This window comes from Macaca mulatta, chromosome 11 (genome assembly GCF_049350105.2).
Source record: "Macaca mulatta isolate MMU2019108-1 chromosome 11, T2T-MMU8v2.0, whole genome shotgun sequence".
Lineage (NCBI taxonomy): Eukaryota > Metazoa > Chordata > Mammalia > Primates > Cercopithecidae > Macaca > Macaca mulatta.
The window spans coordinates 83482987-83507240 of record NC_133416.1 but is presented as its reverse complement, the minus strand read 5'-3'; the positions used below and the strand labels follow the sequence as shown (position 1 = coordinate 83507240).

Below are 24254 nucleotides of genomic sequence, written 5' to 3'. Positions count from 1 at the left end.
TTTGCAGTCTCAGACCCCTCCCCCAGCCCCTACATACCACCCCATTACCCAGCAACTAAAAATTAAGTGCTCTGTGAGTGTATAATATCAAATTGTGGGCTCTATGCCAACATTTCTGGCAAATCATTATAAAATTTGTTGTTGCTTATTTTTGTAGAAATATTATGGCTCTTCGAAATCATTTAGTTTCAAGCACACCTGCCACAGATTATTTTCTGCAACAAAAAGACTACTTCATCATTTTCCTCCTGATTTTGCTTCAAGTCATAATAAACTTCATGTTCAAGTAGAAGTTCTCTGCCATTGAATCAGTGAACTAGAAAGATCTGATTTGGCCTGGGACCAGTATTCAAGTTGGTTTGGTCTTTATTAAAAATCACAATATTCTGAAAACAAAAAACCTAGGAGATAAATGTAGAGGTATTGACTTTTCGTATCTTTTATCTTCACACTGAAACAAGAGCTATCCTATTTGATTATTAAAGTGAGCTATGTGTTAAGTGCCAGGACATTTCTAGCTTTTGTGAGAATGTGTCTACATGTGAGTATAATAAACCCACATGTATACACAATTGTCTCTTATGTACTCTTACCTGACAGTAGTCTTTGTATTCTATAGTATGTTCTGAGATACAATGTTAACATTGTTCATAACAAAAAATGCTATCAATCTTATAAATATATGTAATCTATTTTCTTCATAAAACAGGCACAAAACTTTTATCAGTAGGGAATTACAGATTGAGAAATGATGGAAAAATAGACATAATTAATTCAATACACTACTGTTAAAATCATTTGCAAAGCACTCAGCTCAATTGTCTTCTTAGAAGGAAAGAAAAAGTATGAATAGTCAAAATGAATACACTGAGAGAGATAAATGGCAAATTGCTTTTTTAAAAGTTTACATAAGATTTTTTTTTTAACCCCTAGAATTTAATATTTATAGATCCAGGTAAATATATATACTTTTGTTTACATCAGTATAAAAACACTGGTGTGCAACTACTTGGATTGATTATAATACCACCTTAAGCACTTGCTGAAAAAAATGTGGTCAAAATTGATTGCTGTCCTTTTTTCTTATTTTTGTTTTTCTTAAGTCAGCTGGTTCATAACATAGGCCAAATTCTAGAGATGTTTGTAGGGCATTTGAAGTGCTGATAATTCATGTTTTTTCATTATGAAAACTTATTTTAGCTTTAGACTCTAATGTGTTCAGTGAATAAGCAGGATACAAAAAATTATAACCAGTATTTTACTTCAAAAACCAAAAAGAGAAAGGCAATAAGAAAAGACACTGTGTGGTGGCCTTTATGTGAACATTAAAATTGGTTTTTGTAAAATGTGCAATAAGTTGAGTTTTTACGAAGAGTATCAAGTTCTGAAGTTTAATTTTTTATTATCCTCCCTCTTCTTAGTAACTTCTTTCTGTGGCAAAACCACAATTCTTTAAGATTCCTATTGTTCAGGCTAAGGCAAACTAAGTTTTTTTGTTTGTTTCTTCAGTTTAATATTTTGACTTTGTATTTTTACAGAAATATTTATATTCCTCGAAAGCAATTTTTGCCAAGGTAGTTAGGTTTAGGAATATGTTGTTCTAAAATATATCTTAGAATCCTGAAAGTATAGATTTTGAAATGTTTTTTAATGAAAATGAAGGTCAGAGAGAATAGTCACCCCCACCACATTTGCCTTTCTGTAGGAGGAGGCTGTGAAATGGTAAAATTACAATCATTTATGCCATGATAAATACAAGGGTTGATTGGTAAATTATAAAAATCAAAATGATAAAAAGAGCCTGCTTTTTTCCCTAATCAATATAGCTATCTCAAGTATCCTTAGGTTTCTATGAAGAACCATTTCCATGTTTTGTTGGCAAAATAATGCTGTATTCCATATGTACATGTGACAGGATGTTTTAAATTGATAAAAGGATAAATATACCCAGTGTTTTCATGACATTAGAACAAATGGAGTTTTGGTTATATTTTGTATTTGTCAATATAATGTTTGTATTCACATTCTGTTACACTCTGCCTATTCATTGATATATTCTGTAAATATTGTACAGTTTCATCTTTTTTATGGTTTAGTTAATTACATACAACTTGATTGGCTTATCACAAAAATCATTTCATCATTAAACCTTGTTAACATTTTTTTTATTGGTGACCCACCTCTTAGGACTTTGGTCTTATCCACGTGTATGTTGTTTTCATTTGGTCCAAATAATATTTTATTTGTATGGGTATCTTCTAAGACTAAATAGGTAGTTATGTTCTTTATTTTTAAAATTTCTTTTTAGAGCAAATGTTATGGGTTCTTACCCAAAGAGTCAAAAACTATTTCTTAAGAAAGAGCAGGGTTATTCATGACTGTTCCTTATACACTAAAAGCATGCATCTAATCTAATAGTCCTCTTATGCTTTTAGTTGTATGAGTTTCTTTCTATGAACTGAACACAAAACTCAGGAATTGGTGGCTTAATTTTAGATCAGTGCTTGTACTAGACTTAGTTATATGAATCTTTAAAACACATAATTACTAACTTTGTAGCCATATGTAATTGACTTTGAATGTTATTTGCCTGAAATTAATCTTCCTTCACATATGGATTCATAATGTGATTTACGGTTCCAAGTTGTCTGAGAGCCTCATGAGGGTTTCTAGGATTTATGACCAGTTTTTTTCATTTATCCAAATGTTATTTTCCTACATGAAAATTTAACTGAGTAATAATTATTCACATGTGCATTTTCTTTTTAGCTGTTAAATGTACTATGCCATCATCCACCATTTAGTAAGATGTAGCTGGCCCAGGACATGTAAAAAAAAAACAATAAATAGAGCATGTGAAATGTTAAGTTACAGCAATAGATATTTTACTTATATTTCATGTTAGTACTTTTTTGTTTTATATCAGTTATAAAGGTACAGTGTACTCTTTGTCACAGCTCAGTTGGTAATTGCATTCCATTGAAAAGTTGGCCTTGTAAAATACAACTCTCATTTAATATTCATGCTTTTGTGCCTTTAAGAAAATATTTTTGTCATTTTTTTGTGTTACAGAACTATAATATGATTCAAGGTGTTTATAGGCTTAATTGTCATAAAAGGGTCATTTCTGTGTGTCACTTTATTTCTTTTTATATAGCTATATTTAAACAATAATGCTATCTTTTATAAGGTTTGTCTATTTACCTATTCTTTACTCAGACATTGATGTAGACTTGTCAGATTATTCTGAGTATTGTTAACAGTGCCTTTTCGATGGATTTCACACTTTTTGGCTGTTAACTTGTGCCATATACACACAAAATTTTGTGGAAGGCAGTTTTAACTTTTTGAAGAATATCTGTCAAAATTTAAGAAAACAAATGTATAAAATTCCATTTTTTCCAGTGTTTAGCATTTCTAGTAAGCAGTGAGGTTTTCTGTTTGACATACAGTGATGATGGCATTATTGATAAGCCATACATGAGACTGCAGATTATATTGAATCACATTAAATGTACAGAAATAAAATACTAGATTTATATCAAATTTTCCAATTTGAACCAGTGGAGAAAATCCCACAGAAATCAGTAAGTTTACATTTCAGTTTCTATCTTATTTGACTAAGTGGAAAGAGATTCTTTAAAATGTATAACCTGCCATTATGTAATTTGGTTTCATTTTATTCTACCTGTTGTGTGAGTTTAGTATATTTAATTTACTTTTTGTTACTCTTTACATACTGTTTATTTTTATTACAGTTTTTAATTGAAGATGGACTGTTAAAATTGTATAGGACCAGTGTCGTCTTAATATGATTAATATATTTACAAGAGCCACACGAAACCCATGACAAAATGAATGTGAATATTCTTTCTAAAAATTTAGAAAATATCTTTTTGCATTATGTAATTTGTTTTACAATATCAAAATTTTTCATTTAAAGAAAAAAATGTCATGAAACATTTGAATTGATGAGCCACAGAACTTCAGCTGAAATTTTTTTCACTTTTTAGCATGCTAAATATACATCTGAGTTTAAATATTCTGTTTAATGGCCATTTATAAATACAAGCACTACCACTGGTCAGTTTTGTGTGATAGAATAAAAATATGTTACCTGCAGTGTAAGTACAGCACACTGTCAAATTCTTTTCCTTAAGGTGCACAGTAAATGTACAGATAGTTATAGGCTACTGTTTTGTAATGTAGTACATTTCTAATCTATTATTCCTAACCTATTATAACTGTTTGCAGAGAGAAAAGAATTGAATTTTTCTAATAATCTGTAAAATTATGCTAACTTCTACAAGTAGGCTTCTAAATAAAATTTTTAAAAAAAGCAAACGGTGATCAAGTGACTTTTAATACAATATGGTGACTAAATTAGTGCTAATTTGTTTTAATCTCCCCTTTTAGGGGGATAGGGATAGCTGCAAAGGATGGCAAAGGACTTGAAAGGGATTCAACAGTGAGAATCCCTGAAGTATGCTTTGCTTGGTGCTTTATATTCATTCTTCTCGAATCCTCTATGAGAACTTTAAGAGGAAGTTAGCCAGATTTTATACATGAAGACGCTGAGGCTCAGAGAGGTTGAATGTCTCCAAAAGCTACAGAGTAAGAGTGGTAGCCCACTGTTACTTTAAGAGTAAAAACACAAGTTTGAATCTGTATCTCCATAGTACACTTAAATAGAACTCTAATAGCACTTCACTTCTAAATGTCAGGAATATAATCCACTGCTTGAATCTATATTGAGTAATGTAACCCGAGTAGCACCAGAAAAAAAACCCTACTATTAAACATACACGAAATCCATATGAAAGGGTTTTTTTTTTTTTTACCCCCCTCAGATCACCTATTAGTCTATACCAAGTCAACATCAGATGAGTTCCGAGGCATCATTCCTCTCTGGTTTTCCCCCACCCTCCTTTCTTCTCTCTGCTCAGGGTCCAATTGCTTCTGGCTGTCATTTGGTTTGGTTTGATTAATTGGGGAGAAAAAGATGGGAGGGCCTGCCGGTTCCTCCTATCTTGTTCATAGCAATAAGGATTAAGGAAAACGGGCCCCTCATTGTCCAACCTCAGTGAAACATCTACAAGATCACTTTCTTGCTAATATTGGCATGTTTCTACTCTAGATGATGTATGTTGTGCTGTTATGCTAGTTGAATCTTCTGCATCTCACAAAATATCACTTGTGGGAATAATAAACCAGGAGAGTGGTGACCTACCACAGTAATTTGGTGGGTGTGTCAGAGGTGTCTGAACCAGAGCAATTCCATCTTGAATAGGAGCTGGGTAAAATGAGGCTAAGATCTACTAGGCTGCATTCCCAAACGATTAAGGCATTCTAAGTCACAGGATGAGATAGGAGGTTGGCACAAGATACAGGTCACAAAGACCTTGCTGATAAAACAGGTTGCAGTAAAGCTGGCTAAAACCCACCAAAACCAAGATGGCCACGAGAGTGACCTCTGGTTTTCCTCACTGCTACACTCCCATCAGCGCCATGACAGTTTACAGATGTCATGGCAATGTCAGGAAGTTACGCTATATGGTCTAAAAAGGGGAGGCATGAATAATCCACCCCTAACATGTTTAGCATATCATCAAGAAATAACCATAAAAATGGGCAACCAGCAGCCCTTGGGGCTGCTCTGCCTGTGGAGTAACCATTATTTTATTCTTCTTAATAAACTTGCTTTCACTTTATGGACTCGCCCTGAATTCTTTCTTGCATGAGATCCAAGAACCCTCTCTTGGGGTCTGGATTGGGACCCTTTTCCTGAAACAGGTGTAATATAAGTATTTGAATGTTGAGTGCTGACTATGCCAGGCACTATGCAAAGTGTTTAGTGAACATTCTCCAGAGCTCCTCAAAACCTTTTGAGATTTTTTTTTTATATATATTATCTCCATTGTTTTTTTTGGCGGGGATTGTTTTGTTTTGAGACAAGGTCTCGCTCTGTCGCCCAGGCTGGAGTGCAGTGGTGCGATCTCCGCTCACCGCAACCTCCCTTCCCGAGTTCAAGCGATTCTCATGCCTCAGCCTCCAGAGTAGCTGGGATTACAAGCATGCACTACCATGCCCAGCTAATTTTTGTGTTTTTAGTAGAGACGGGATTTCGCTATGTTGGCCATGCTGGTCTTGAACTCTTGGCTTCCTGTGATCACCTGCCTCGGCCTCCCAAAGTGCTGGAATCACAGCCATGAGCCACCGCACCAGGCCTATTGTTTTTAAAGATGAGAAAAGCAGAGGTCAAAGAGGATGCTTGGTAAATGCCACAGGTAAGGAAATGACAGAGCAAACCCAGGTCTGAATCCAAAGCCCATACTCTCAAGTGCCTGTGTTTTAGGCCAAGCAAGGTGGCTCATGCCTGTAATCCTAAAACTTTAGAAGGCCAAGTCTGGAGGATCACTTGAGGCCAGGAATTCAAGATCAGCCTGGGCAACATAGGGAGAGCCTGTCGCTACTAAAAAAGAAAATAACCGGGTGTAGTGAGGCACAAAGCGACTTGAAGGCTAAGACAGGAGGATCACGAGCTCAGGAATTTGGAGCTGCAGTGAGCTATGATGGCGCCACTGCACTCCAGCCTGGGCGGCAGAGTGAGACCTCGTCTCTTAAAAAAAAAAAAAAAAAAGGGTTGTAATATAAGAGACAGTATTTTCTGTCTTTGGATTATATACACTAATCCTTGGCCATGTGTTTTAAAGCATACTCTTGATCACCAACGTGACTAATGGATTTAAATCTTCACATCGGCCTGGTGCGGTGGCTCATGCCTGTAATCCCAACACTCTGAAAGGCCCTGGCAGGTGGATCATTCGGGTCAGGAGTTCGAAACCAGCCTGGTCAACATGGTGACATCCCCATCTCTACTAAAAATACAAATATTGGCCGGGCACAGTGGCGTATGCCTGTAATCCCAGCTACTTGGGAGGCTGAGGCACGGGAATCGCTTGAACCCGGGAGACGGAGGTTGCAGTCAGCCGAGACTGCGCCACTGCACTCCAGCCTGGGTGACAGAGCGAGACTCCATCTCAAAAAATAAATAAATAAATGGAATCTTCGCATCATTTCTGCTTAATATCTCTGTGGTGTCTAGAGTTTTATTGTGATACCTGAGTCAAGGAAATGTGGTAAAGCCTCTGCAGCGGACATAAAGCCTGCAATTCATGGCTGTAGCTAGGCTCTCCTCACCTGTCCTGCATCTACAAATTATTTCCGTGACGGTAAGGAGACCAATTCCTGGAGAATGTGGACAGAACATGCGTGAATCCAAGGCAGAGGTTTTGCCCCGGAACAAGCAGCTTCTGGCAGGGGATGAAAGCCAGCTGAATTCCAACTGGGGTGCCCTCTCCTTCGCGCAGGCCCCAATACCGTGCTGCCTTTGGAAGAAAGTTTCTCGGGAGACTAAGGGATTTGGGGGCAGCGGACGCCACTGGAGGGAAATGAATTCACCTAGGGAGTCGGGGAAGGGCTTAGGGTTGCCGCTCCTGGTACAGCTGCTGGAAATCCTAGTCTTTTTAACTGCCTTCGCAGACAACAGGGCAGCTCACCCCACCTGGCAAAGCTGCGGGGCTTTTCCACCAAGCGGACAGAAGGGCAGCCCTCTCGCCCAACCAAGAAGCCGTGTTACCGGCTTCCGGGTTTTCTCCCCGCCTATTCCGTTTCCGGCCGTTCCCGCCCCTTTTTTCGGTCGGCCCCGGTGTTCTGCAAGCAGGCCAAAAAGGGGAAGCGGCCCAGATGCTAAGTTCTATGGCCGCCACAGGGTCTTTGAAGGCGGCGTTGCAGGTGGCCGAGGTGCTGGAAGCCATCGTAAGCTGCTGCATGGGGCCCGAGGGACGGCAGGTTTTGTGTACGAAGCCGACTGGCGAGGTGCTTCTCAGCCGGAATGGAGGCCGCCTCCTGGAGGCGCTACACTTACAGCATCCCATAGCCAGGTACCCGCGTCCCACACGCTAGCCTGTAGCTGGGCACCCCAGGCAGCCTCTGTGGACCTCTTGTCCCATCCTGAGGCTATACGTACTTGGAAAGACTGACCTCGGGTGAAACCACTGTCTGCTCGGAATTAGAGCCCTGCCCAAGGGAACACTCCTTTACCCCAAATCTTATCAATTCCCAAGACCACTTCTCCCCACTCCACCCAACCGTAGAATCTGAGAATAGAGCACAATTTTTTCCAAGAAAGGAAAAAACTAAGGATGTATCAAAGGAACAATATTCGCATTTTATACTTATGGCTGTGTAAACATGATTTTAATTTAAAATGTGGGAAGCTGGCCTTTTGAAAATGAGTTGCTTTATTTCTTTTTTGTACAGGATGATAGTGGACTGTGTTTCCAGTCATCTCAAAAAAACAGGAGATGGTGCAAAAACATTTATTATCTTTCTTTGCCATTTGCTTAGAGGACTTCATGCAGTCACAGACAGAGAAAAGGATCCTTTGATGTGTGAAAACATTCAAACCCATGGAAGGCATTGGAAAAATTGTTGTCAGTGGAAATTTATTTCCCAGGCTCTCGTAACGTTTCAGACACAAATATTAGACGGTATTATGGACCAGTACCTAAGTAGACACTTTTTGTCTATCTTTTCATCTGCTAAAGAGAGAACATTGTGTAGGAGCTCTTTAGAGTTGCTCTTAGAAGCATACTTTTGTGGAAGAGTGGGAAGAAATAATCACAAATTTATTTCACAGTTGATGTGTGACTACTTTTTCAAGTGTATGACTTGTAAAACTGGGATTGATGTGTTTGAGTTAGTGGATGACTATTTTGTAGAGTTGAATGTTGGTGTCACTGGCCTTCCTGTTTCAGATTCCAGGATCATAGCTGGTCTTGTGCTTCAGAAAGATTTTTCTGTGTACTGCCCAGCAGATGGTGACATACGAATGGTGATAGTAACAGAAACCATTAAGCCTCTTTTTTCCACTTCTGGGTCAGAGTTTATTCTAAATTCAGAAGCACAGTTTCAAACATCTCAATTTTGGATTATGGAAAAGACAAAAGCAATAATGAAACATCTACGTAGTCAGAATGTAAAATTGCTCCTATCTAGTGTGAAACAACCAGATTTAGTTATTTATTATGCAGGGGTGAATGGCATATCAGTGGTTGAGTGTTTATCATCAGAAGAAGTTTCTCTTATCCGGAGGATCATTGGTCTTTCTCCATTTGTACCACCACAGGCCTTTTCACAGTGTGAAATATCTAACACTGCTTTGGTGAAATTTTGTAAACCTCTTATCCTCAGATCCAAAAGATATGTTCATCTTGGCTTGATTGGCACGTGTACATTTATACCACACTGTGTAGTTCTTTGTGGACCAGTGCAGGGTCTCATTGAACAACATGAGGATGCTTTACATGGAGCATTTAAAATGCTTCGGCAATTATTTAAAGACCTTGATCTAAATTACATGACACAAACCAGTGACCAAAATGGCACTTCAAGTCTTTTTATTTATAAGAACAGTGGAGAAAGTTATCAAGCACCAGATACTGGTAAGGCCTCAATACAAAGGCCTTATCAGGACACAGTTGTAGAGAACAAAGATGAATTGGAAAAAACTCAAACATATTTAAAAGTACATTCTAATTTGGTAATTTCAGATGTAGAATTAGAAACATATATTCCGTATTCAACCCCAACAGATACATTCGAAACAGATGAAACGCTGAAATGTTTGTCTTTGGAAAGAAACAGGCTAACTGATGATTATGAACCATTACTCAAAAACAATTCCACTGCTTATTCAACAAGAGGAAACAATAGAATAGACATTTCTTATGAAAATTTACAAGTCACAAATATTACTGGAAAGGGAAGCATGTTACCAGTGAGTTGTAAGTTACAGAATATGGGTGCTTCCCAGAGTTACCTTTCCTCATCTATGCCAGCTGGTTGTGTTTTGCCCGTAGGTGGTAATTTTGAGATCTTGTTACATTACTATCTTCTCAACTATGCCAAAAAATGCCATCAATCAGAAGAAACCATGGTTAGTATGATAATAGCTAATGCACTTTTAGGCATTCCCAGAGTCCTTTATAAATCTAAAACAGGAAAATACAGCTTTCCACATATATATATAAGAGCTGTCCATGCACTGCAAACCAATCAACCCTTGGTAAGCAGTCAGACAGGTTTGGAATCAGTAACAGGTAAATACCAGCTACTAACTTCAGTCCTTCAGTGTTTGACAAAAATATTAACCATTGACTTGGTAATCACTGTTAAGAGACACCCTCAGAAAGTTCACAATCAAGATTCAGAAGATGAACTATAACATCAGAAGTTGTTTGTTTTTTTTTTTTTTTTGAGACGGAGTCTTGCTTTGTCACCCAGGCTGGAGTGCAGTGGCACGATCTCCACTCACTGCAAGCTCCGCTTCCCGGGTTCACACCATTCTCCTGCCTCAGCCTCCCGTGTAGCTGGGACTACAGGTGCCCGCCACCACGCCCGGCTCATTTTTTTAAATGTATTTTTAGTAGAGACGGGGTTTCACCGTGTTAGCCAGGATGGTCTCGATCTCCTGACCTCGTGATCCGCCCGTCTCAGCCTCCCAAAGTGCTGGGATTACAGGCGTGAGCCACCACGCCCAGTCAACATCAGAAGTTTTTAACCAAACTTTTCATCTAACTCAAGCCAAGTAAAGCAGGCATGTGACCACCAATTCTAAAATCAGTTCAGTCTGCTTAGGAAAATAGTGTAACTTTAAAAGTCTTTAGAAGAAAGGCACTAAGGTCGCCAGACCAGATGCAAATATTAAATTACTTTATGGAACAAATCTAGAGGGGAAGCCAAGATTTGGCTAAGTGTGTCTGTTTTTTCCCTATTTTATGCCTCTGTGTCTCAGCTCTGTGTTAGCTTCTGTGTTTAGGGTAGGGTGTTTCTTTGTAGCTCCTTTTCACTCTTCTGTATCTTTTTCACTCCAGCCCTCCTTCATCGTTACATGTTTAGTTCATAGAATCATTTAATTTCTGATTTGGGTAGGCTTATTCTAATTGTTTTTAATATTGAATACATTACTTGCATTAATTTTCCCTACTCATACTTTGTAAAGCAGCGAATAAAAGGCTCAAATTATTTTTTCGAAAAGCATAAAATTAGCAGTGAATAAAAGGCTCAAATTTTTTTTCAAAAAGCATAAAATTAATTTTTACTTTTATGTGGTCATTGGTTTATTGCCACCTTGGATAGATTTTCACCTTCGATATACCTTTGAATATATGTTATCTGAAATATAACTGTGCATTGTGAACTCTTTCATTTCTGTAGTAAAAGGTTAATACTAGAAAGGATATACAATTAATACTTTCATTTTCTCCTGACCCCAAGAGCTTGTAAGGATATTTCGTGTATTTACTGGTTTTTCTTGTATTTGGTGCATAGCCAGAGTTCCACAATAACAAATAATTTGACAATTTTTATTTCTAATGTTTATTTGTTTTATTTTTTATTTTTATTTCTAATTTATTTCATTTACAAATGTTCATATTTTAAAAGCTTATCAATGTAAATAACATTATGCATCTTGTCATGGACAAGGACAGTGTCTTCTACCTTTATCAGTTCTCTGTAATAGCCAAAACAGTGCTATATTTACTCCAAGTATTCAGAAATGCTTGTTGAATAAAACAGTGTTATCTTTAAATCATTCCTCTAATTACATGTTTCCAATTTACTTATTCAACAGATTCTTACTTGGGTTGGGATTGAACTTAGGAAAACTGAAGAAAAAACTTTCATTACAGTTGAAAAAGTGGTGACTAATGTATTTTAAAAACTATAATATCACGATCTTTTATATTAAATATAATTCTGGTTTTTTAAACATTTATGCTATATGATGCATTATTTTGTTTCTGTGAATATGGAGAGAATAAATGAGCTCTTTTGCTGAATTCATGGATGAATGAACTTACTTTAAAATTGCTGCATAATTTTTTTCTTTTTTTTTAAATTGCCTTTCAGGTCATTTAGTCACTTTCCTTTTTTTGTGGTTGTGTTAAACACTCCTCCATTACTGTAAGCATTTAATGACTTCCAGGCATGCCCAGTGCTTTGCATATGATAAGCATTTAATAGGTATAAATAGTCACTAGTCCAGGAACGGGGGAACCCTGTTGTGAAGTGAGACTGAGTCTTTTTATGTTTGGCACTTGGTCTATATCTTACACACAATAGATGCCTGTTGAGGACCTATTTGTTGAATGAATTAGTCATTTGGTCCTCATAGATGGGATTATAATTTCTATAAACTTTCATGGGCAAAGGACTTCTCTACACAAAGTAATCCTTTTTCTTTTCATTAAAAGAAACCCCTCAAAAATAGTGGTAAAACTTTCATGGATTTATCCTTATTTACAGAATGACACTAGACAGTTTACATCACTGAGTTAGATAGGAAAGCACTTTTAAAAATATAATTACATTATACTTATACCCTCTACCACAAAGGATGTGAAATGACCTGCAATAAGAACAGACAAAATTACAGTAAAGTCTGAATGAAAATTTAAAAATCAAGGAAAATGTAAAGACAAGTTAAAATCAAAATCAAGATCATGTTTCTATTTTGTACTGCTGCATAATGAATAATCCCAAAACTTAGTTTTTTGAATTATTATGTTATTTACTTGTGATTCTGGGGGTTGACTGGGCTTAACTGGACAATTTCCGCTGTATTCTATTGTTTAGCCGTCATAAATATTACCTGAGGTTCAAGGGAGAAGAATGCAGGCCCCACCACTCAATGGGAACAGTGTCAGTGTCACATCATAAGAGCATGTGGGATGGGATATATTGAGGCAGCTATCTTTGGAAAATACAATCTGCTGCACCATGGGAGGGAAAAGACAAATACGCATTAACTTCTCAGCTGCGTTTCTTTTTATTATTAAGTTACATGTCGATCCACCTCCCACAAACACATTTTCTCCAATAATCATTATAGACCTTCTTATTTTTTCTCCTTGGGCCAGCATGAGCCATTTTTATTTTCAAAGCAATAGACACTAAATAGTTAAACTTGAACATCCTTGAACTGGTTCAGCCAGGGATGCTATTTAATCATGTTGTACAGGAATTGCCATGTTACCCACATTTCAGACTAAAAGGGAAGGGGAAGAAGAATGCAGTTTGAGCTTGAACTTTTATGAGAAATTGCCCATCCCCTCCCAAAAGAAGTAGAATATGTCTTTCCCACCATCACAGCTTAGCAGAGAAAACAAAAACTACAGCTCACAAACCATGTATATGTATGTATACATAGTTATTAATTGCAACTTTGTCATAGCAAAAGATTGCTAACAGCCTGAAAGCTAGATGGATTCACAAAGAGATAGAGGCAATGATTTGGAGGGGTGGGGGTGTCTCCTACCAATCAGGAGGAGGTAGGAAGATTTCTCAATGTCATTTTGATTTTTGAACCAATTGAATATTACCTATACAAAAATGAAATAAAATTTTAAAATAGATCTAGTGCGAGCATATAGAGAATACTCTCCAAAGAGTAATTAAGTAATAAGGACCCTGATCTAAGGAAATGCAAGATCAGCGTGGAAGAAAAACTATGTGAGAGACACCCTGACAAATAAGTAGAACTTTGACAATAAAAGATATACACCTAAAAAAAAGGAATATTCTCTTAGCTACACCTGACTTAGGATTGTCTCACTAGTTCTTGAAATATGAGAACATCCTCACTTGGCAGGCTGCAAAGAGATGTGAGCTATGGAAGAGTGCCAGCAAGCAGTGCTTCATTCTCTTGTGGGAATTTCCACAGTGCAGGGTCTGGCTCTCCCTTATGCAGACTCACCATCAGATTTTTGTCAGCACACTGATTATGGCTTTGTCTCAGGGGCTAACTCGCACGAAGCTTGTGAATGTGATAAATTTATTTACAGTGAGAACTCTCCCGGGAACTAGAATATTCCAAGTCCATATGGCCAATCTTTCCTTTGTGTGTGGACCTCTATGGGAAGTCAAACAATAATTAGGTGCTTGCTCAGTAAGCGTGGAATCAGAACAAGAGAAATCAAATGAAATATATGGTCCTATTTCCAGTCCATTCATGCTCCAGTTCCCCATGGCATAGTCCTGGCCTTCCTCTACCTACAGTTGCTTCCTAGGAGAGCCTATCCATCCATGATGGCTTGGGTGCCAATAGATGCTGATAATCCCAAAGTATGTATTTCCAGCCTAGACCTCTTTGAATTCTCAACTCATTTATCCACCTGCCAACACAGTCTCCACTTGGACGCTCACCCTTAACATGCCCAAAATAGAATTGCTATTTCCCATATCCTAACCCTAGCCCTCCCACTGTCGTCCCATGTCTGTTAATGGTATCACCCACCTCCCACCTGCTCAGGACAAAAACCTAAGAAGCACATTGACTTGTCTTCATGCTCCACAACCAATCTATCAGCAAATCCTGCTGGCTTCAAATGCAAAATGGGTTTCAGATCCACCTATTTATCACCATTGCCATTCCAGCCCAAACCACTTCATCTCACCTGCACTAGCTCATAATGGTCTTACAGTTCTCTAGAGTGATTCACCCCAACTTTATTTAAAAATTTAAACCCACAAAAAAGTTGAAAGTACAATGAAACCTTCATCTAGATTCGCCTATTAACACTTTACCCCCTTTGTGCATGTACACACATGCACACACACACACATTTTACTGAACCAATTGAAAGTAAGTTGTAGAAAGCATTATACTTTATCTTTCAATACCTCAGTATGTTTCCTACGAATAAGAGGTTTCCCCTACATGACTGATTCTTTTGAAATGCAAATCATGGCATGTTCCCCTGCTCAAAGTCCTCCAACGATTTTCCCTCACACAGAATGCAATCCAAATTTGTCATAATCTACAAGGCTTAGTGTGACCTGACCCCCACCTATTCCTTAGATCTCATAGTCTACCAGTCTCCCTCTAGCTTACATTCCACCAGTTTACACTTTCTGTCTGGATAGGTAACACCATATTGAAATCCCCAAATCTCACAGGCTTAAAACAATACAGTCAGGCATGGTGGTGTGTGCCAGTAGTCTCAGCTACTCAAGAGGCTGAAGCAGGAGGATCTCTTGAGCCCAGGAGTTTTGAGTCCAACCTAGGCAACAAAGCGAGAGCCCATTTCCAAACAAAACAAAACAAAAACAACCACAATACAAATAGCTGTTACTCACATTACATGTCTACTAGAAGACAACTGGTGATTCTCTTTCCTTCCTTACTGCTAGATCTAGGCTGATGGAGCAGCCACTATCGCGCATTGGTGATCGTTGATCGTACCAGAGAGGGAAAAAGAGCTCTAGAGCGTCTTACATTGGTTCTCTCTGTAAATGGAACATACTATTTTCGCTTATGACTCTGTCCAGAACTAGTCACATAGTCCTATTGACATCCACAGAAGAACTAGTGGTGCAATCCTATCTTGTGCCTAGAAGGACGGAGAACCAGAACATTTGGCAAACAACACACACGCCAAACTGGCCTTTCTGTTCCCTGAATACACAAGTTCCCTGAATACACAACCTCTGAACTTGCCACTTCCTGTTCTGTCAGCTTAGAACTCTTCTTTAACTCTGATCTCTGTATGGCTCTCTTCCTCACTTTAGGCAGCTATCTCTGCTTAAATATCACATTCTTAGCAGTGCCTTTCTTGACACCCAATCTAAAATAATACCTTATTTCCTCCCCAAAACCTCCCTCCTTCACTATATCTTCCCACCTTGTTAAGCATTTTTTGAAGCACAAACCTGATGTCATTGGTGTATGGTTTATTTTTTAATTGACTGCCTTTCCCACCAGAGTATAAACATGAGGATTTTGACTTATTCGCCTCCGTATCTCCAGCGTGTGGGATAATGCCTGAGGTAGTAAGGACTCAATAAAGTTCAGTGAGTAAATGAAGGAATTAATAGGTCTAGACCAGTTGAAAAGCCTGATTAAAGCTGCCTTTCCCTGAGCAGTAATTGGATGGATCCAATTTGCCTCAATGACTCCATTTATGTATACTTCCAATGCTACTTAAATTCTGATGGACACAGCTTTTTTAAAATACCAGCTTACTGCAGAGTCCCACCAGCTTTGAAACCATTCTGTCTTCTACAGGTTACTTAACATGTCTCTGTTGCTAAACAATTATTTGTTAATTTCAAAGAGTCTCTCTCTGCAAGAAATTTTATTTCCAAATTTTTGCCAGAAGCATCACTGTAGTCCCATGTATTGATGGTATATTGTGGTTGAATCATGCTTTGCTCAGGTTAATGGTATGGTAAAATATGCATAATTCTTACAGTCTCTGTCATTCACAACCATTTTTTTTGGAAGCTTGTATTTAGCAACAAGGAAAAGAGGTGGGGGATCCTCATCCCTGCTATCACCAATTGCAGATCTTATTATAAAGAGATATCTGGGTAAGAACCTCCGTGATCGCTGCAGCCAACGTTCTTGTGCCTCAACTGAATACACCTACTTACCGATTGGGTGTGCTCCATGAGCTACTCATGGGGTTTCTCATTATGGACTCCATTGTCTGTGTTCTAATATAGGGAAATCTTGGCTGCAACAAAAGAAATGTCTGTTTTCTTTAAGCAGGGAGCTCCCATGGTATATTTAGTCATCATACATTTCTGAAGACTACATTTATGCAAACTTCCTGAGAGTTCACTTGTTTTTTCTTCACAATTTACAAATCTTTTTTGTACTGAATAAACTCCCATACTGAATTCCTCTAATTTGTATTATGTGTCTTGCAATTTAATTTGCAATGTTAGTCTTAATAATTAGTTTGATGTTCTTACGCGATCTTCCAGATAGTAATTCCTACATGAGCATTAACCAGTGATAACTTGGGCAAGAATTGAGAAGGGAGTTGTCTAATGTGCTCCTTGAAAATACTTTGTTGGTTATTTGGGGGAATAAATTTCTATTATTTGCAATATTTTACTCTAACCCTTTTGAGAAATGAGAGACAGAGAGAGAGAGAGAGAGAGATCTTTTAGATATGTATCAGAGGAAATAGAATGAACTGCATAGCTATAAAAAAAGAGGGACATTTTACAGATTGTGTTTATTTTCTATGCTTTGAAGCATGGTGTAGTGAAAAAAACACAGTCTTTGAAATCAAACAGATCAGTGTTGCCATCCTGGCTCTACCAGTTACCAGTTGTGTAACTTTGGACAAGTTACTAAATACTTCTGCCTTTATTTCCTCATCTGTGAAATGGCAATAATAGTACCTACCTTACATACCTGTGGTGAAGATTTAACGAAGATATCTTATAAGAAGTGTATGATGGTAAATACTGAGTGTCAACTTGATTGGATTGAGGGATACAAAGTGTTGATCCTGGGTGTGTGTGTGAGGGTGTTGCCAAAAGAGATTAACATTTGAGTCAGTGGGCCGGGGAAGGCAGACCCATCCTTAATCTGGTGGGCACCATCTAATCAGCTCCCAGCAAATGTAAAGCAGGCAGAAAAATGTGAAAAGGAGAGACGGGCCCAGCCTCCCAGCCTCCATCTTTCTCCCATGCTGGATGCTCCTACCCTTGAGCATCAGACTCCAAGTTCTTCAGTTTTGGGACTCGGACTGGCTCTCCTTGCTCCTCAGCTTACAGACAGCCTATTGTGGGACCTTGTGACCGTGTACGTCAATATTTAATAAATTCCCATATATATATGTGTGTGTGTGTGTGTGTGTGCGCGCGCGTGTGTGTAAAACTCCCCTTTATATCTATTCATATATATATGAATATATATGTTTTTTATATATTTATATATAAAATACATATATATATATATATAAAATCTCCTGTTAGTTCTGTCCCTCTTAGAGAACTCTAACACAAAGTGCCTCGCACAATGCCTGCCACATTATTAAGAGATTAATATTAGCTTTATTTCTTCCTTTGGTTGACTATACTTTTTTAAGTTTACCCCCCTTCCTCCAGTCTTTCAGTGATACTAGCTATTCTGTGTCCTAAGTGTGGCATCATGGGAATAGGAGAAACCTTTGACATCCATGCCAGCATGGACTATGGATGTTACAGTTGTCGCAGAAATGTGTTTTGGCAGACTGTATTTTCCTCCATATTTCCCTTGCCACATGGTCTTCTTAACAGTATGACCTACACACTCCTCCCATAGAGCAGTGGAGTCTGTGTCCCCTTCTGTTAAACCTGAACGAGCCCTTGAGACAGCCTTGCCCAATTAGACTATAATGAAAGTGACACTGTGTAATTTAGATTATGAATGGGAATATTGAACCTCCTAAATCCCTTGACTTCTTACTTTTGGAACCCAACCACCATGCTGTAAGTAAGCTCAAGCAGCCCAAGGAGAGGCCCACGTAGAGAGGAACCAAGGTCCCAATTCACAGTCCTGGCAAAATTTCCAACCAATATCCAAGCACCAAATTTCTAGTCATTTGAGTGCGTCTTTGAAGTGGCTCCCCCAAGACCCAGAATATAGGTTTTCTTCATGTGAGTTCTGCCTATCCCCACCTAAAATAATTACATTAGTACAAGAAGAAAACTTTCCTGTTATATTTTAAGAATTTGATCTTATGAGTAAGTCAGCAAGTATGTTATTCAGCTGGAATGCACAGATAGAGCGGCACATGTTGTCAAAACATTGACGTACTTCTGATTTGGTTTTGTAAATAGCTACTGTCTTGAGCCTCCCAAGTGCCACCATCCTTTCTCACATCTTTTCGTGCCATCCTGGCCTTACAGCCCCTCTCCCCAGACCCTGTGGGCTACCCCACAACTCAGGTTAATGGCTGGCTCAATAGAGGGACTTCCAGAGATTCTGCCTCAGTTCTTCGGTGTCCACTCTGATGAAGTATTAGACATGCCATACTGGTTTAAGGATTTGGAGTATCATTCCTTAATATGGTGTGTGTGTGCACATGCATGTGTATATGTGTAATATACACATTTATGTGATCATGCCACACATACTGCTTTTCAGTGCTTTGTTTTCTTTTGCCTTTCTGCTTATCTCCCCACTCTTTTCTGCTCCTCCCTTCACTTTGGGTCCCAGCCACCACCCCTGAACCCAAGTAATCCTGTGAAATACCTACCTGATGTTGTTCCACACATTTCACTGTGCTGCTTATAAAATCATATACAAGCATGTGCGTACATATTCTTATATGTTTATTTGGATTGTTTTTGTCCTACTTGGTTGAGATTCCTCTTTGCTTCTTGTCACACTCACTGCCCCCCAGGGAAGGCAAAGGGACTTACTTGTTGGGTTGGGTGGAAGAACAGCACATGCTTGGCTCAACGTTCACTTTCTTTCTCTTAGTTAAAGAAGGGAAGCATGGTCAGCTTTACTGTCATAGGCCTGGAACAGGAGTCAGTGCTGTTGGGGACCATGACTGCATTTGGTCTGATTTAGAGAGGAAGCATGGACCAGCCTGTTTGATTTAGCACCTAGGGCCTGCTATTCAGCATAAGCGTTATCCGGAGTTACTGTAGTTTTTCCAACTCCCTCAAGCTTGACTCCCCTGTCTGCCTCCCAGTGGGAGTAGAGTGAGTTATTGGTTCCTCTAAAACCCCATAATCAACAGATATCACCAGCCTTATTTTTAAGAGAGAGTCTGACTCTGTCGCCTAGCCTGTAGTGCAGTGGAGTGCAAACACGGCTGAACTGCAGGCTGAACTTCTGGGCTCAAGTGATCCTCCACCTCAGTGCACACCACCATGCCTAGCTAATTTTTAAATTCTTTGTAGAGATGAGGGTCTCACCATGTTTTCTAGCCTGGCCTCAAACTCCTGGCCTCAGGTGTGAGCTGCACCCAGCCAATAACCCAGCTTTAAAAGCAGTCACTGGCATGGGCTTAATTTAGCCAAAGAGACCCAAATGCTGTTATTTGGCATAATATTAATTTTTTTTCCAGCTCCAGGATGAGTTGAGACTCTTAAAAAGCCAAATTATTGAAAGAACCAGTGTTCCATGTTCTGTGCCACTGAATAAAAATGGCTTGATTAAACCTACTGCACATATAGAAAGATGAAATCAGAGACAATCTCTTCAGGTTGCAATCCCGAAACTTGTCAAGGCCCAGCAGTATTCCTGCTTTTGGATGCCATGAAATTCCTCTACTTAAGTTATCTCAAAGAGTCTAATACTTGTAAGAAAAGAAACCAATGAAAATGCTTTAATGAAGAAAGTAAAAATATGGAAAGATTAGACAGAAGGAATATTTTATGAATTTGATTAGGTAAACAGAAGGAGTCAGGGAAGAAAGTGGAAATAAGTTATTCCAGAGTGATGGGATGAAAATATTAGGTCTAATTAGGGTAGATTAGAAAACCACTAAGCACCAAGCATATAAATAGCTTACAATGGCTAATTAGGTATGACTAGAAGCTACATCAAAACTCTCATTAGTTAAATGCTGCCAGGTTCCATTATGATTGAGTATGTCCAAAAAAGGGCATGTATGACCAAAGTAGTAGTAGATGATACAAGTTTTAAATTTGGTGTGTCTTGTGTTTTGTGTAAGAAATCTTTGACTACTCCAAAGTTTGGGTCTTTGAAATGGTACTAAGAAATCTCAGAAAAATACTGAATTTGGGTAATTTCTTCATAAATGCAAAATATAAGTATTTAAATATATTTTAAAATAATATATGTTGATGCATATAAATATTAAATATCTGTAAAATTGAGAAATCTAGTATAATCCACTCACACTATGAAAACTATCTTACAATGCCATAATGATGAACTGAAGAAAAAAGTCACTTTCAAGTTATCTCTTTTCTAACTCATAACAAACTTGATTTGATCTATTCTTCCAACAAAACGTCTTCATGGAAATGCTTTAAATAGCAAAGCACAATTAAAATTCTTCATTAGAATTGCCGTTTTACTCACCATTCTCACAGAAATTCCTCCAGTCAGCAGCTTCTTTGGAAATACAGAAAGCAACCTCCTGGCACTGTAACATGAACCAATCTGCAAAGATTTTATAATAGCACAGTGAAATGACTTTTACATTTGCCGTACTAAGCATCTTTAGTATGCCATACTTAGTACTGCCATACTAAGTAAAACATAAGTATGGCATGGTACAGAGAACATGGGCTTTAGAGACACACTGACTTGGTGTTTGGATCCTAGATTTGCCATTTACTAGTTGTGGGACCTTAAACAAGTTTCTCAAATTTCCCATCCTTTCCCTTATTGGTTCTTCCAGTTCTGTATTGTTGTGTAACAAATTATCCCCAAATTTAGTGGCTTGACAAGGCAAACGTTTATTCTCTCACATAGTTTCTGTGGGTCAGGAATCTGAGAGTAACTTCACTGGGTGGTTCTGGCTCAGGGATTTTCATAAGGTTGCAGTCAAAATACTGAAGACCTGAGAGGCTGATGGATCCACTTCTCTCACTCACATAGCTACTGGCAGGAAGCTTCAGTCCCTCGCTCTGGGGGCGTCTCCATAGGGCTGCTTGATGTGTTCACATAACATGGCAGCCGGCTTTTCCACAATGACAGCCCCAAGAGAGAACAATGCCTGTTTTGTTTTGTTTTTTAGACAGAGCGTTACTGTCGCCCAGGCTAGGGTGCAGTGGCGCAATCTCGGTTCACTGCAATCTCCGTCTCCCAGGTTCAAGCGATTCTCCTGCCTCAGCCTCCTGAGTAACTGGGGTTACAGGCACACCACCACGCCCGGCTAATTTTTGTATTTGTAGTAGAGACGGGGTTTCACCATGTTGGCCAGGCTGGTCTCGAACTCCTGGCCTCAGGTGATCTGCCCGCCTTGGCCTCCCAAAGTGCTGGGATTACAAGCGTGAGCCACCATGCCTGGCTGAGAACAGTGCCTTTTTTTTTTTTTCTTTTTTTCTTTTTTCAGATGGAGTGTAGTTCTGTTGTCTAGGCTGGAGTGCAGTGGCACAATACCGGCTCACTGCAACCTCTGCCTCCTGGGTTCAAACGATTCTCCTGCCTCGGCCTCCTGGAATAGCTGGGATTACAGGCACGTGCCACCACGCCTGGCTAATTTTTGTATTTTTAGTAGAGACAGGGTTTCACCATGTTGGCCAGGCTGGTCTCCAACTCCTGACCTCAGGTGATGTGTCCGCCTTGGCCTCCCAAAGTGCTGGGATTGTAGGCATGAGCCACCGAGCCTGGACAAGAATAGTGACTTTTAATGTCACTCCTGCTGCATTCAATTCATGAGAAGTGAGTCACAGAGTCAGCTCACACTCTATGTGAGAGGAATTGGGCTCCACCATTAGAGGGAGGAGTGTCGAAGAATTTATGGATGTGGTTTAAAATCATTAAGTCAATAAAACAGATAAACAATAAACAATAAAACAGATAAATAATAAAACAATAATATCAGCCTTATCTCACACTCTAAAAGGTCAAAGGTAAACATCAAGAACCATGCTGGCTTAGAAACACATATACATTTACTGAGTCTTCATTGAGTACCCTCCTGGGCTGCACACTCAGGATTAAACCATGAGCAAAACTCACAGAATGCCTGCCCTCATGAAGCTCACAGTTTAATGGGGAAGATTGAATGAATCAAATGTTACATAAACAAATGTAAAATTGCTGCCTCGATATGTGCATGGTGCACAGTAGAGGGATTTGATCCAATCAGGAAAGCTTCTCTGAGGAAACTATGTCGACACTGAGATCTCAGGGTTGAGTAAGAGTTGATGAGGTGCAGAAGGAAGAGAAGAGAGTTCTAGGTGAAATATTCGACAGGCATGAGACTTGTGGACGGAGACGTGGAGAGGACAAGGCACTGAGGCCAGCGTGGCTGGGGCAGGGAGGCTGCACGTGGATGCGAGAGAGGTGCATTAGTCTGTTTTCATGCTGCTGATAAAGATATATCCAAGACTGGGAAGAAAAACAGGTTTAATTGGACTTACAATTCCATAGGCCTGGGGAGGCCTCAGAAGCATGGCGGGAGGCAAAAGGCACTTCTAACATGGTGGCAGCAAGAGAAAAATGAAGAAGCAAAATTAGAAACCCCCTGATAAACCATCAAATCTCATGAGACTTATTCACTATCATGAGAATAGCATAGGAAAAACTGGCCTCCATGATTCAATTACCTCCCCCTGGGTCCCTCCCACAACAAGTGGGAATTCTGGGAGATACAATTCAATTTGAGATTTGGATGAGGACACAGCCAAACCCTATCAAGAGGGAACAAGGAGTCAGACCTTGCCCTACTCATCTGTCTCTAATAAAGGAAGAGAAGGAAACATTGTATACGCTTATGTGAAATCAGTGGTTGCCAGGGAATAGAGTCTGGGGTAGGGATTAACTATGAAGGGCATGAATGGACTTTTGGGGATGATGGGCTGCCGTAGATCTTGCTTATGGTGATGGCTACAAAACTGTGTGTGCTCATCAGAACTTATAGAACTGTAGACTGAACAGGATGAATTTTACTATAAGTAAATTATGCCTCAATAAACTGGACTTTTTTTTAAAAAAGACACTTTCATGCAGGCACTTTAACAGAGGGGTACCATAACATAGTGAATTTTTCTGATATAGGTTTTGGATTTCATCCAAACAGTGTAATTCCTGTCACATCAAAAGAAGACTGTCATCACGAGGCTTAACCTGTCCAGTGGTTATCTGTAACTAAAACCTCCCAGTCAATGATAGTGAGCTCTCTCTCTCTCTCTCTCTCTCTCTGTGTGTGTGTGTGTGTGTGTGTGTGTGTGTGTGTGTGTGTGTGTGTTTTGGTGGGAGAGATAAACACATCTCAAAGTAAATTAAATTTAGGAGAGTTTTCGGTATTAAAATAACATGTTTTCATAACTTTGCAAAACACAAAGGAAAGGAACATTTTAGAGGTAGTGAATCAAGTGACTCTACAATATAAATGCTCTTTTTTGATTGCTCTGTTTTTATTCTGAAAAGGTTGTTGTATAAATACAATTCTAAGATCAACAATGATGCTTAACAATGGAATTTAAAAGATTATTATTTTGTTACAAAACCCTTAACAGATATGAAGCAAAATAGGTTTTCCTAACTCAGAAGCTGATATAGTACTTGAGATATTATCCTTAGGCAAGACACTGATACCATTAAGCTTTTGTGAAATTAAAGATTTGAGAAGAACATTGTTCATTGCAGCATTGGACTTCAACAGCTGAGCTCTCAAGGTTTTCAATGTAAGATGTTGTTAATGAAAATGAAATGTATAGTATTCCACTATATAAATATGCCACCATTGATT

The 24254-nt window shown here is 38.8% G+C and overlaps 2 protein-coding genes across 21 annotated transcripts in view; both read left to right on the top strand.

The window, feature by feature from the left end:
• OSBPL8 (oxysterol binding protein like 8) overlaps positions 1 to 7075 on the top strand; it is a 220619-nt gene extending 213544 nt beyond the window's left edge. For 9 of the 19 annotated variants that reach the window (XM_077952327.1, XM_077952326.1, XM_077952324.1 and 6 more), the window contains one exon: positions 6714 to 7075. In XM_077952327.1, coding sequence (XP_077808453.1) covers positions 6714 to 6864 — 151 coding nt within the window. In that variant the 3' untranslated portion in view covers positions 6865 to 7075. 19 annotated transcript variants of the gene reach the window in all.
• A 622-nt stretch (positions 7076 to 7697) lies between these two features.
• BBS10 (Bardet-Biedl syndrome 10) lies at positions 7698 to 11903 on the top strand. 2 transcript variants are annotated; one of them, XM_015152340.3, is made up of 2 exons: positions 7698 to 7818; positions 8323 to 11903. In XM_015152340.3, exon 2 carries the CDS (start codon positions 8324 to 8326, stop codon positions 10286 to 10288), a length of 1965 nt encoding a protein of 654 aa, XP_015007826.3. In that variant the 5' UTR covers positions 7698 to 7818; position 8323; the 3' UTR covers positions 10289 to 11903. The 2 variants fall into 2 exon arrangements, with proteins under 2 accessions (XP_015007826.3, XP_015007824.3); XM_015152338.3 differs by having other exon boundaries at positions 7698 to 7943.
• The last annotated feature ends 12351 nt before the right edge of the window (positions 11904 to 24254 follow it).

Coding starts and splice junctions, on each gene's coding strand:
- BBS10 (XM_015152338.3), top strand. CDS start 7,747: ATGCTAAGTTCTATGGCCGCCACAGGGTCTTTGAAGGCGGCGTTGCAG. Junction 7,944..8,322: donor TTACAGCATCCCATAGCCAG/GTACCCGCGTCC, acceptor TTTTTTGTACAG/GATGATAGTGGACTGTGTTT.